The sequence below is a fragment of the Mixophyes fleayi genome, chromosome 1 (assembly GCF_038048845.1).
Source record: "Mixophyes fleayi isolate aMixFle1 chromosome 1, aMixFle1.hap1, whole genome shotgun sequence".
Taxonomy (NCBI): domain Eukaryota; kingdom Metazoa; phylum Chordata; class Amphibia; order Anura; family Limnodynastidae; genus Mixophyes; species Mixophyes fleayi.
The window spans coordinates 111584056-111597760 of record NC_134402.1 but is presented as its reverse complement, the minus strand read 5'-3'; the positions used below and the strand labels follow the sequence as shown (position 1 = coordinate 111597760).

Genomic DNA, 13705 nt, shown 5'->3' with positions numbered 1-13705 from the left:
ATATATATATATATATATATATATATATATATATATATATATATCAAAGTTTTGGCTTCTGGTACGCATACATCTGCACTAGTGTGACCTGTGTGTCCCTTTTTTCTGCACATTGTTTAATGGGACTATTTTGAGTGATACGTGGCTCTGTGTGACTCCTCACTCCATACGTTATCTTTATCCACATCAGTTATTGTGGGTATTCACATGGTGGAAAGCTTTGGCTCACTCTACTCTGGTGAATAGGTTCCTTTTCTGGCTTCATGTTTGGCTCCAATACAATACTGTACTACACTATTGTGCGCCTCCTCTTCCATCTTTTCTAGATTTTTTTTCCTGCTACACCACTTGGTCCAGAGGATTGGCAGCCGCCCGCACAGGGGAAGTGTGATATAAGAAGGAACCAGTTCAAGATATTGGACTATATAACATTTCTGTACTGGCATTGTGTCGTAGCGCCATTTGTATCTTATCTGTATATATATATATATATATATATATATATATATATATATATTATATATATTGCAACAGAAAAAACAAGTAGGGCGCCCCAATGTGTAATATCACAAATATGGTGTTGGGAAGACGTAATAACTGCGTACCGTAAGGATGTATTCAGGAAGTAAAGATCATATGGAGGTTTCCTCTTCAGAGGTAATCCCTCTCAGTCTCCATCAAACATAACAACAATGTAGAAAAAACAGAATAAAAAATAATATAGTGCAGTATTGTTATATATAAAAACTGCACCAGAAACCAGAGATAGTCCTCCACCAGGAGACAGAGTGCTAAAACAGGTAGTATACCCAAAGGTGAAAAATGTAGCACACGTGCAACATGCAACCCTAGGTGAATAAAAACTGCGTACCAGATAGTCACAAGACCATGAGCTTTCTTGGACCATATATAAGATCAAGCCATTCCTTTGTCACAACCTCATCCATAAAACACGTTGCTTCCTTAGTCACAGTTCTGCTGGTTACAGCGACGGGTCTCTGGTGTCTGCAGTCGCCACACTGTCAGCTGTCGCACTAAGGCTTTTGTTTTGACTTGCTCTGGATCAATAAAATTAGAACCTTACTATGTAACGAAATAGCCTCATAATTGTATTTGTAGAGTAATAAATGAAAGTTAACCAGGTATTTATTGTTACATTTACAAATTAAATAAATGCACTCATGGTATCATTCTTGGCACAATTAAAACAAGCAACTAATTGTATTAAATATTTATTTTAAATATCAATTTACATTTTCTCCTTATTTTAATAAATATTGACAACTTTTTGATCAACATTAAACTATAAAAGTTTCAAAAAACTGTAGATCATTTCATTTAGATATACAGTAGTGTACCATTAGCATAAACAAGTAAAACTAATTTGTCAAGTGACGCAATACAAATCACCAATACAACAGTACCAGGTCAGTTTATTAAGCAGTTGCGCTAGGAGTACCTTTTAAATTTCCACATATATATAACTCTAATATAAACAGAATTTGAGGTGAGCCCCAAAAATACCTGTTGATGTGTAAAAAGCAAAACCTCAAAAATATATGCATGTAGTATTTCAAACATGAAACCACTGTGCTTTATAGCCCACTGTTGAGTGCTAAAAAAAGGAGTACACAAGCTGCGCTTCTGTTGCCTTCTCCAACATCCTGAGAATTATTCTCAATTTCGGCAATGTGATGAGCTTCAATGGCACATCTTCATTAAACATGGATGCTCACTTATTTTAAACTTAAAAGATACGTTTATGGAATAGGAGAATAATCACTGTACTTTCATACAAATGTTCTTAAAACTCCATGTGTTGCTCAGCTGACAGGTAGGAAAAGGAGACTGGGGAAGAAGGGTATGAAGGAACAGAGGAAATGGTAAGAGCACTGTGCCCTTGCACTCACTCATGTCTCCTGCATATTAAGTGGACCAGGAATTAAATATTAAGGCATATCGTATCAAGCCTACAGGAAATTTATGTCAAGAAAATGTATAAAAAAACAACAACATTTTAACAATCTTTCCAGGACCGGGATGGATCCAAGGTTGCCAAATAATGGAATTGGATTGAATTAACAAATACTCTGACAAAAGAAAAATGACCGAGCAAAACTTTTCAGGTTACACACAATATTGGATCAAGAGGTAAGAAGTGGTTTTATGTCAGTTTGTCAGCAAGCTGAGACGAGCCAACTGGTGATGTGGCTCTTTATAACAGTCCTAAAAATGGTTTGGGGTTGTTAATCTTTCCGAACTCGTCTTTTACGGAGGGATTTCTTCAGAATATCTCCAGAGTCTGCGCCTTCATCTGCTTCTTTCATCTGTAGGGGAAAGTAGAGAGTCTCTTGTTATCTCTTAGCAGATGGCTTTTATGCATTTCACCTATTCATTAGGGGGCTGATGCAAAGTGAGACGCCCCAAATTGCGTAAAATCGCTTTGAGCAAAAAAGTGGGCGCTCCTATGCAGACTTGTGCAAATCTGGCACTTATCCTCTCCTCACTTTGAGATGTGGGATGGGGGAGGGAAGGGGCGTTCTCACTTAGGGTGAATGCAGTGAAGGTGTGTGTATGTAAAAGTGGCCCCTGCAGAAACACCTGCTAGGCAGGAGCAAATATATACTGAATATGATGACTTGTAAACCAGGCGCATATGCTGCTGATATGAATTTCGAGATGTGTATTACTTTGTATTTGGTTGTAAATCTTAAATTTTTCTGCGCTTTTTGTTTTTATTTTATTTTTTAGAGTAACTGACGACAATTTTCCCAATAACTCTGCGTGATTCCCTAATGCTGATAACGTATCTGTCCATTTTCCAAGCTCTAATGGTTCATTTACAAATGTCAGCTCATTTAAAATTGATTTGTTATGTGTAAACATTCAACTGAAAACAAAAATTGCAGTAATTATTGCATAAAAGGTGTGTGTGTTAATTGCACAAAATCACAAATTAGCAATTTTATATGTTGCAAATACAGATTGTGATAGTGGTGATTTAATTAGTACTTCACAACTCAGAGATGCAACTTGCATATGTAACATAATATAAGTGTTATTAATGTCATCTGTAGCACAATACATTAATGTGTTCATGCTTTACCCAACAAATACAGATTTAAATATTAATGAATGCACATGTATCTGCTCTTATTAAATATTAAGTGTATGAATCCTTGTACAATTAAGTGCAACTCAGACATTAGAGATATATGTTAAGTGAATGTTTGCAAAATCTTAGATGATTTTATAGACACAGCTTAGAAAATAATGACATATAAGACCATTTAGTAATAGACTATGTAGTGTTCATTGTTTTGCTACAATATATAAACAATATCTCTTAGAATGTAAGCCTTAGATGTAATCTGTCACCTACTGCATGTAATGTTTTAGACTTGAGAAGGTATCTGCCCTCAAATCTCCCTGTCAATAACACAATTCCCTCAGTCTCCCAAGCCTGCTGCCTTGGTGTCTCACTTGACTCCGCCCTCTAATTTACTCCTTACATCCAGACTCTTTGAGTCCTGTCGACTCCATCTTAAAAACAATGCCAGAATATGCATTTTCCTTACTCAACATGCTACCAAAACTCTTATCTAGTCTCTCATCATCTCCCGTCTTGACTACTGCAACCTCCTGCTATCTGGCATTCCCGACACCCATATATCCACACTTGAATCCATCCTAAATGCTGCTGCAAGACTGATCTTCCTCTCTCACCACTAAACATCTGCTGCACCACTTTGCAAATCCCTACGCTGGCTCCCTATGTTCTCCAGAATTCAATTCAAATTAGTCACCCTTACCTACAAAGCCCTCGACAACACCACCCCTTCCTACATCTCAAATTTCATATAAAAATACTCTCGCTGTCTAAGATCTACCTCTAACCTGCTCCTTGTCTCGTCCCTGGTAGTCTGGTAACCACATCACACTCGTGCCTACAAGACTTCTGTTCTGTTCCCCACTTATGGAATTCCCTACCACGCCCAATCAGGCTTTCTCACAGCCTTCTAATCTTTACATGTTCTCTAAAAAACCATCTTTTTTTTAAAGCTTACCTTATCCCTGGTGATAGTCACACTAATACACCCTCAAAACTGTCCCAATCTGCACTCTAAGCCAAACTCGCTCCTTTTGTTTCAGCTGTGCCCTCTTCCACTTAGAATGTAAGCTCTTTAATGAGAAGGGTCCTCCATACCCTTTGTTTTCATGTCTGTATATATTTTGTCTGCCTTGTATGTCCTTGTTTTATGTATGTGTACTGTATGGCGCTACGGAGCACTGTGACACCTTACAAATCTATGATCATAATAATAGAATATTATTAGTGCCTGTAGAGAATTCATTGGGATGTATGGTGGATGAAAAGACATTGTAACCCAGTCTCCTCAATTAGAAGTTTGTCTTGGAGGCAACATTTTGCATGGATCTGGGCAATAATTGTTTGCATGCAAAGCTCATTAATCAGCATTAAATAAAATCATCTTTCTACGCAGCTTTATTTGTCATTCTTTCTTTGTGCTTGTATTTTATGTAGTTTAGTATGTAGTTTATTCATGTCAGTGTGCATGCACTCACCAGATATATAATAAATCATCAATCTTCAACCAACTAGCACTATATATTTATCTTTCATCGTATCTGGAGGACACTGTACTATGGGGGGGATGTGTGAGGGAAGTGGCGTTTAGTACTTAACTAGTTAACTTGTTAATGTATCATGCTGACAAACCCCTCTCCTCTGCAACCCCCTGTAGCCTTTTCAGTATTTGTTGAGTGCCCAAGGGAGTTGGGCTTACTTAGGTTATTTATCATAGTTTTCACTATTTTATTTAACTAATTATATTCTTTACAGGAGTGTGCTCTGTCCCATACAGAGCACACTAGTTCAGGGAAAGGGGGGGGGGCTGTCGGACAGTGAGAACCGGCCTTTCTTCCCTTTTCTCAGCAAGACAGGTGGCTTTTAATCCGCTGTCACACTGATCTTTACTCGATTACCGGCGCTACCACGAGTGGTCGAGAGCGCCGGTAATAAGCAGCGGATGCTGCTATTAAGGATGATACCAAGTCCCCTCCTCGGAAAAAGGAGGGGGGAACTTGGTTAAAACACTGCAGCAGCCACTAAAGTTGTCAGAGGAATAAGTATTTAGCGATTACTACCTCTTGAAGAGGCAGTAAATTGCCATGGCCGACATACAAAAAAATGGAGCAGACAGCAGATGTGCAGGATGGAGAGAGCTAGTAAAAGAGTTCCCCTGTCTGCAGGGACACGTTGGACTCTCCTAAAGGCGCCAAAGCAAACTGCCTGGGAAAGACAGCAGCTACTTCTGAGGGAAAACACAGAGCTGCTGACAAACCTCTCCTGCTCCAGACATCTTAGCCTTATGGAAGGCTGAGTACCAATACAATCTTGTCTATACTCACTATAACTTAGATAGGGGTGTATTAGGAAAAATTAATTTCATGCAAATAGCTTAACAGATAGATAGAATTCTACTTGCATAGATATTTTGTTTCACACACAACAAGGATAACTGTGTTTTGACTTCTGTCATAGATTAGTTAGTATCTTCTAATAAAGAGAGCGCGTCTTGGGCTGTTCGAGAGCGGGCATCAGCGGACCAGTTATGCAGAGTAGCCACTTGGTCCTTGGTCCATACCTTTACAAGATATTATCAATTCAATGTATTTGCGTCGGCAGACGCCAGTTTTGGCCGTAGTGCTTTACTTGCAGGATACATTAACAACTTAAATAGTTAAGTGCCAAACTCCACTCCCCTCACACAACTCTCCCATGGTAGCAGTGTTCCCAGATAGGATGAAAGAGAAACTAATTTATCGTCAGTATAAAAATCCTCTTATTTTTGCAAAGTGACTAACTAATCACTATGAAGTGTAACTCCAACTAGCAGAGCACTGCAACCAGCATACACATACAAATATATGTGTATATTATTTATAAATGCTGAATCAATGGTAACTATACGAATAAAGTATATTATATACATACAATGCGCAATTTAATTAAATATTAAATCGGATATTGAAATGGATTATGAATAAAAGTGTGCATATAACTGATTGCACTATACTCTTGTGATCACTATGATTGACAAACGCAATTGAATCAGCTTATATTTAACATATTAGGAAAAATCCTCCAATCAAATTACTATAGAATACATGGGGCAATGCCTACTATTCAATCAGTGAACAGTACACTATTAGCATCAATGAATCGTTATTTGGACATATAAGAGCCTGATTCATATTCTAACACAATGTGAACACAACTTGCGTTTAAAAAACCTGCACGTAACTGGTATACATGCATGCCTGTATTGAAATACAAGTGGATCTCAAGAAATATTTCCATTTGAATCTGGGTACACTCTCGCTATACATTACTCACTGTATGTAGCCAGAGAAAACATTACATTACATAACATACATAAAGTCCCATCAGAACGCATGCAAAAAAATGTTACAATTTTTTTTTTTTTTACAACTCTTAATACCATGATCATTAATAAAAATATGTTTTAAAAAAAATATTTTTCTTTTATATTAAATATATAAATCGGGATGTTTTTACTGCGTACTGTACATAAAATGCATTTTTATAGTTTTTCTTACTTGCAATACATGTTCTGGCATGCAAACGTGTAGTCATCACTATCAGTCAGCACTTACACCTGCCCTGTAGCTGGTGCAAATAATACAGCTAAAAAACACCTACTTAAGAGGTAGGCAGTTGTAAGTGTCATTTGCTTGCAGATATGAATTGCATGCAGTTACGTTCACTGGCGTAAGTTCCGTTCTGGCGCATGCGCAGAGCTTTTGCACGCAAGATACAGCACACAAATGGATTTATATCTGAAGATAAATCAAGGCCATAAACTGTGTCCTAAGTATACTAAAATTAAAATAGATAATCAGTGATATATATGAATTTTATCAATGGAATTCCTACATATGATATATGAACAGAATGTGGATATTATATTACCACTGTTAATAATAGGAAGGGATTCCTTTTTTAGTTGAGCAGCTCTTGCTACCTAAAGAGTAGAGCGTGAGTTCCATATCCAAATATTATATTACCACTAAATAAACTTGAAAACTGCCCTTTTTACATGAAAATCTAAACAAAGAATATTAAGTAATGTAATTAGGGCATTATGTTGCCTGCAGTTTAATGGAAAATTTAAGACATCCGTATCAATAAGTTATTTATTAGTTCTCCAATTTGATAGAACAGATTTTCGGTCTGGACCAATAAGATCAGAATTTAACTGACTGGCTACACAAGGTCTACCCTATGTCAGACCAATTGTTTTTAATGTATCAATGTTTCACATTTTAAATGGATATCATTTTATGGGTAAAGAGTAAAAGTTAATTTTTAGGTTTATAAATTGTTGTCCGGGTTGACCCAGAAGGATACATCTCAATATAAGTACCACAGGAGTGCCCCATATAGTAGTAGTTCTATCTTCTTCTCTTTTAAAGCAACTAACTAACCACCTGTGTCTAGCAGTGGTAGGCTCCAGGGTTTGGTTGTGATGAGGCCATACAAATAGGCAAATCAGAGCACCTGTTCTTATCAACTTTAGGGGGAGGAAGACGTGGGTTTGACACCTGTCAATCAGTATAGAGCTAGAAAAGTGTTTATAATTTAAAAGGCTTGCAGTTCCTGTGGCCAGTGTGATTGATGCTGGACAAGCTGGGCAATGTAATAGAAAGGTGAACGGTGTTAGATTAGTGGTAGGGATTGTCGAGGGAGTAAATCCTGAGGCAACAACCTATACCAGTAGACTCATATAGTCCCGATGCACATTACCCAGTGTGCAATATTGTTGTTATTGGCAAAACTCACTCCTAATATGCTTATGAACACAGGTTGCATTTCAGATATCTAAAATGTACACCACTTCCCCCCTTGAGAAAAGTGCTTGGAGGGTACCGAAATGGCCATAGGGCATTATGCTACACACCACTGCGGGCACTTTGATATACATCATTGCCTGATGATGAGTATACATTCTTATATTAATGCTGCCTACTCAATATTATAATTTCAATAAATGTTGTGAAAATGGAGTTCTGGATTTCACTGAGATGGAACTTTATATGCTATCATTATTGTGTGTTTTTTCTTGAACTACTTGTATATATAATGTTTATAAAGTATAAAGCTCATCAGTGTGGACTATGAACATTTACCTCATCATCTGAAGACTGATTTACTGTGGCGGAAGCCTCTTCGTCTTCTTGACTGAATTCCTCATCTTCCTCTTCGTCTCCAGTCTTTCCATCATCCCCACTCGCTGGAACAGGACAAAAGTCATTTTAGGAATAAAACCATTACAAGCCCTAATGCTTATTGTTTTGCACACTTTGGTGTGAAGGATGCTGTTGAAGGATGCAACAGAACTCATGCAATGGACATGCTTAAAAATATAATTCAATAAAAAAGCATGAAAAAGAAGGTTTTATAGATAATTCAAATAAACAGAAAATCAAAGTATACATTTTAAATTTGCAAAGCATTTCTTCAACAATGCCTTTTTGTGCCGTTCGCCAGTCTTTGTCACTCCTTTGTCTATTAATACAAAGCCAGATCTTACGCTTGGAGAGAGTGTGTATATTTCCCCATTGTTGAAGTAATTCTGTTGGGTAAGCAAACACCAGTGTTCTATTGTTCTTAGCAATATTCCATAAGGTAAGCACAAATGATGCTTTATTATTGTTCCCATGATTCTGGTCACAAATGTCCCATTAATTTTACAATAAATCTGTCAGATAACATATTGATCTATTATTACCATGATCCTGCTACAACAAATGCTCTATCATTAGTATTATTTTATATAAATTTATGGTAATTATATTAATACTCTATTGTTAGTACCACCATAATTTTGTTGGTTAAGTATCCACTCATGCTATATAATTATTGCTATGATTTTGCCAGGTAGCACACACCAATTGCTCTATTATTATTACCATGAATCTGTCAAGTAAACATACATATTTTTACTACTATGCTTATTTTAGGTAAGCATGTCCCTAATGCTTTATCATTATTATTACTATTATTATTATGATAGCATCAGGTACACAGATACTAAATGCTCAATATTTTTGTTACTGTGATTCTGTAGATTAAGCACACTTCAATGCTCCATTATTACCATTACCATGACTCTGCCAGATAAGCACACAACAAGGGTTCTATTATTATCACCACAAGTTTTTCTATGGTAACTACCATGATTCTGTCAGATAAGCACACGTCAAAGCTTTGGTATTATCCTAAGATACGTCTGCCTCTGCTTCAGGGCCTGATTTACTGGGTTGGGTACGGTATCCCAAGCACCCCAATACTCCTCCAAAAGAAACCCGACATCTTAAATAACAACGACAACGACGTATTAAAATCTACACTTACCTTGTCACCGACCGAGGAATGAGCGAAACAACGGGTATGCGACTGGTGAAAAATGCGAAGATGCTGGAGTCTGGTGCTTCATTGTGACGTCACTGACGTTTCACGCAGCCGCAGCCTAACCCCTAACCCCTACCCCTTAATATTAACATACCTGTTTAAAAGTAGATGTCACCGTCTTCAGTGACAGTCACAATGAAGTGGCGGCAACCAGCATGGTCGGATTTTGCAGCAGGCGCATACCAGTTGTTCCGGTAATGTCCTCCATCAGTGAGAAGGTAGATGTAGATTTTAAGAGGTCGTTGATTTAAAATTTCGGGTTTGTTTTGTAGGTGTATTCGATGTTTCGGTATCCCAAGCATCGGGATACCGAAACACCGAATTACCACCGGATTTACTATAAATCATTTATCATCAGCGTGTACTTGCACCTACCCTATAGCTCACTTTCTTGGCATGCACTGAATGATCTCACAAAAGATACCCTACGCAATATGGCATACGTCCCACTCTGCATCAGCTCCTAGGTGTGCACCTTGAAATGTGCTGAACGAACAATCTAAAAATACTGGTGCGCAACTATCAGGACTGTCCTTTCCATATGCACCTTCAAAAAGCAGGATGACATTGAGCTCAGTCTCTACAACGTGGGTATAGAGGAGTGAAGAGCATGCCGGGACTGTGCATCGTAGTGACTGAGAAAAAGACGCTGGTGAGGTATAGAAGCGTGAAACTTTTAGTGTGGTGGACCCTCTGGTATTGTTGCATATTTGTTATTATTTTCTGTGCTGTGTGTTTTATATATATATATTCATATATAATAAAAAGGTGCGTCCTTCACCCACCAGGAAGTCCAGCACAACGTATAGTGCTGACCTACGAGCAGGCAAGATAATTAGCAAGACAAATAGGACTAAATATTACCATATATCCTCACACCCAATTACTCACTATGCTTACCCCAAGATCTGTTGTTACCGCCTCATATTGCACATCTAAACACATCTTACACATCTAGGAGACAACAATGTCTCCTTTTTTCTGGAATTCTTTCCCTCGCTCCAATAGACAGTCCCCCAACTTACCACCTTTAAGCGACCACTGAAAACAGTTATTTTTTAGAGTTGCTTACTCTGCTTCTCTTGGTCTGCCTTTCTCCTTCACACTTTCCATTCACCACATCATTTCGTACAGGTTTGTTTATAGCATATAATGTCTATGTACTTTTTTACAAATTGTATAATGCTACATAAATTACTGGTGTTTAATAAATACTGGATAATAATATTGTATCTAGCAGGGCGGGTCTGTGTATAATGATTGACAATGGGTTCCATGCAATTTGACTTGTGACTGGAACAATTTACTCATTACTTCATGTAAGGTAACTGGCAACAATGGGTCACTTTTGCTTGTTCAAAATAATTATGTTTCTGTATAATGCACTATGTCATACCTTGAACATATAATAAATACCCAAAGAATTGGCTGTGTTATATTTTTTAGAATTAAAAACATCACTCTGCTCTCTATTACTCAAGAACAGACCTCAATGGCCTTGGAACATAACAGTTCAGAGCCGTAACAAGAAATGTTGGTGTCTGGGGCAGGAAGGAAGTGTGACGCACCCAAACCCTCAATTTTAACCAAATTAATATAAAATATTAATTTCCTGCCCCCCTCCTTCATGATTGCACCCTGAGCGACCGCCCCTTGCGCACAGCTCTAGTTACGGCCCTGCTCTACAATGTTCATCTTTGCAAACATGAGATCTCATTCGCAGCTCACCACTGTCAGACACTGCTTCCGCCTTGTGATCTTCAATACCCGCCAAGTTTTCCTTCTTCATATCTTTATGGATCTGAAAGTCAGTTTCGTCAGACTCTAGAAAATCACTCATTGAGAAATCTGCATCTTCTTCTTCTTCAATTTTCTAAAAAATACAGGGATTTGATTATTTCCACTTTTTCTATTCATGTTTTGGTATTATCATCAATATTATTTTTCTGTATATAACATTTGTGTAAGTGGTGTTTAATCTCTTATAACCAAAGTTCTGCTTTTATAGAATATTTGTAATATAAAAAAGTATAAGTGGTGTACATGGTATTCTGTGAACTGGGTCTCTGGAGCTTATATGGTCATAGAACTACTCTGAAATTTCTCCTTATATTTTCCTATATATTATTATCTGTAGTGAAACCTGTAAATATATACCACAAAATAGGCTATACTGAATAAAAGAGCTTGTCTTTGACTTACCTTTCTGGGCCAGCAGAACAAGACCAGTAGACCAATAGGCAGTGCTGCTGTAAGCAGGTATAAGCCCCAGAGCCATGGCCTCTCATCAGCAGCACTCAGGAGCTGGTTAATCATGCCTGGCTGAAGAAAAACAATAAACCATGAACAACAATTCACAGAAGCATCTTCAAGCTATTGTGATAGATCAAAACAGATGAACTGGCTTGAACCTATTACACCAGATCAAAACAAGAAGCTGGCTTCAGCCCAAGGCTTTTATCCCATGCTTTTATCCCATGCTCCATGTCTGCATCACTGACCAGTTTGATCTGTCACCACATATTAACATTTTGCGAGTCTATAGTATATAAAAAACTACCTATAAATCAGGATACCCGTTTGTTACAGAAACGCTTACTTCTTACACTACAAATGAATTCTGCGCTCCTATAACTATGCCTTTACCCACACTAATTTCACTTTTGTCCACTTCAGCATCTTAAACTCTCTGTGATATGGCGATGAAGACACCCACCAAGGATCATAGAGACCAAGAGGTGGCCATCTTATTTTAGGAAAAGACCTATGAAATAATAGCCTGCCCTTACCAATTCACATCCCTGCCTAATTCTCCAAGCTCTCCCTCGTCCTTTGTCCCTTGGGATAGGGAGGATATTTATTCTATCCTTTCTTCTTCCAATCCATTATGAAGTCTGGATCCTATGTGCTCACACCCTATTGGTTCTCTTTCTCCAGTCATTTTTCTACACTCTATGATGTTCTGCCATTAAATTAAACTCAGTCAGTAAAACACTGAACTACTAGTGGTCCCACCATCCCCTGACTTGTCTTCACCCGATATCCATATTCCTAGTAAGTAAACCTAAAACCCACTCATCTCACACGCTGCCCCATCAGTCACTTCTCACATCCTATAAAGTTATCAGAATCATATTGTTTCTACTCTAAAATATCTCTCGCATACATCCATGCTGCTAAAGAAACTATAATATCTGCTCATGGTGTTGCCGCATTCTATTATTTAACCAAAGCTGACCATAACCTTTCAGAATATTGTGTTATATATCACTAGGAAAAGCTCTATTCCAGTAAAAGTTGCAGTAAATGTAGTGTAGATGTTACTCTGTATACTCCGGAATGCTCTTTCTCATTCTCTCAGACTCTACCCTGATATAAATCATTCTATATAATATATCATTATCTGCCTTACTCTCCCTAATCACCACATGATGCCTCTACAACACTCTCTGTATTATGTCCCTCATCTTGTATATCCTCTGGTGCTCCTCCAAAACACATTGGGCCTGATTCATTAAGGAAAGTAAGGCAAAAGATTGAGTAAGTTTTCTCCTGGACAAAACCATGTTACAATGCAAGGGGTGCAAATCAGCTTATTATTTTCCACATAAGTTAAATACTGACTGTTTTTTTGTGTAACACACAAACACTTCATAGCTTTATTTTTACACTGAAATTTAAAGTTGATCTAGGGCATGCCCTATCCCAGTGATGGCTAACCTGTGACACTCCAGGTGTTGTGAAACTACAAGCCCCAGCATGCTTTGCCAGTAGATAACTAGCTGATAGCTGGCAAAGCATGCTGGGGATTGTAGTTTCACAACACATGGAGTGTCACAGGTTAGCCATCACTGCCCTATCCCAACTATGAATTTGTCCTCACATTTTAAATTTAATGCACCAGGGTTTTGCCAAGGAACAAAGTTACTCAATTTTTTGGTTTACTTTCCTTAATGAATCATGCCCATTAACTCTGTGTCCATTCAATACTCCTATATACTTGATGAGTGTATAAACCCATGTTTATATGTGGTTACTGGAAGCGCACACTTGTGTCTTTGTTTTATCTCACTTGATTTCTATTACACTGCAAACTCTCTGTGAGTGGAGCCTGTATATTTAGTTTATCTCCCCACTGTACAGTGCTATGGAATAGGTTGTTACTTTATAAGTAAAAGGTGATAC

At 37.8% G+C, this 13705-nt stretch overlaps 1 protein-coding gene across 2 annotated transcripts in view; it reads right to left on the bottom strand.

Moving 5' to 3' along the window:
* Positions 1 to 1216: 1216 nt before the first annotated feature.
* Positions 1217 to 13705, bottom strand: part of CLGN (calmegin) — a 55903-nt gene continuing 43414 nt past the window's right edge. For both annotated transcript variants that reach the window (XM_075199537.1, XM_075199527.1), the window contains 4 exons: positions 11723 to 11842; positions 11249 to 11393; positions 8236 to 8339; positions 1217 to 2327 (listed from right to left, as the gene is read on the bottom strand). In XM_075199537.1, the coding sequence (XP_075055638.1) occupies positions 2247 to 2327; positions 8236 to 8339; positions 11249 to 11393; positions 11723 to 11842 (450 nt within the window). In that variant the 3' untranslated portion in view covers positions 1217 to 2246. The remainder of the gene's footprint in view (positions 2328 to 8235; positions 8340 to 11248; positions 11394 to 11722; positions 11843 to 13705) is intronic.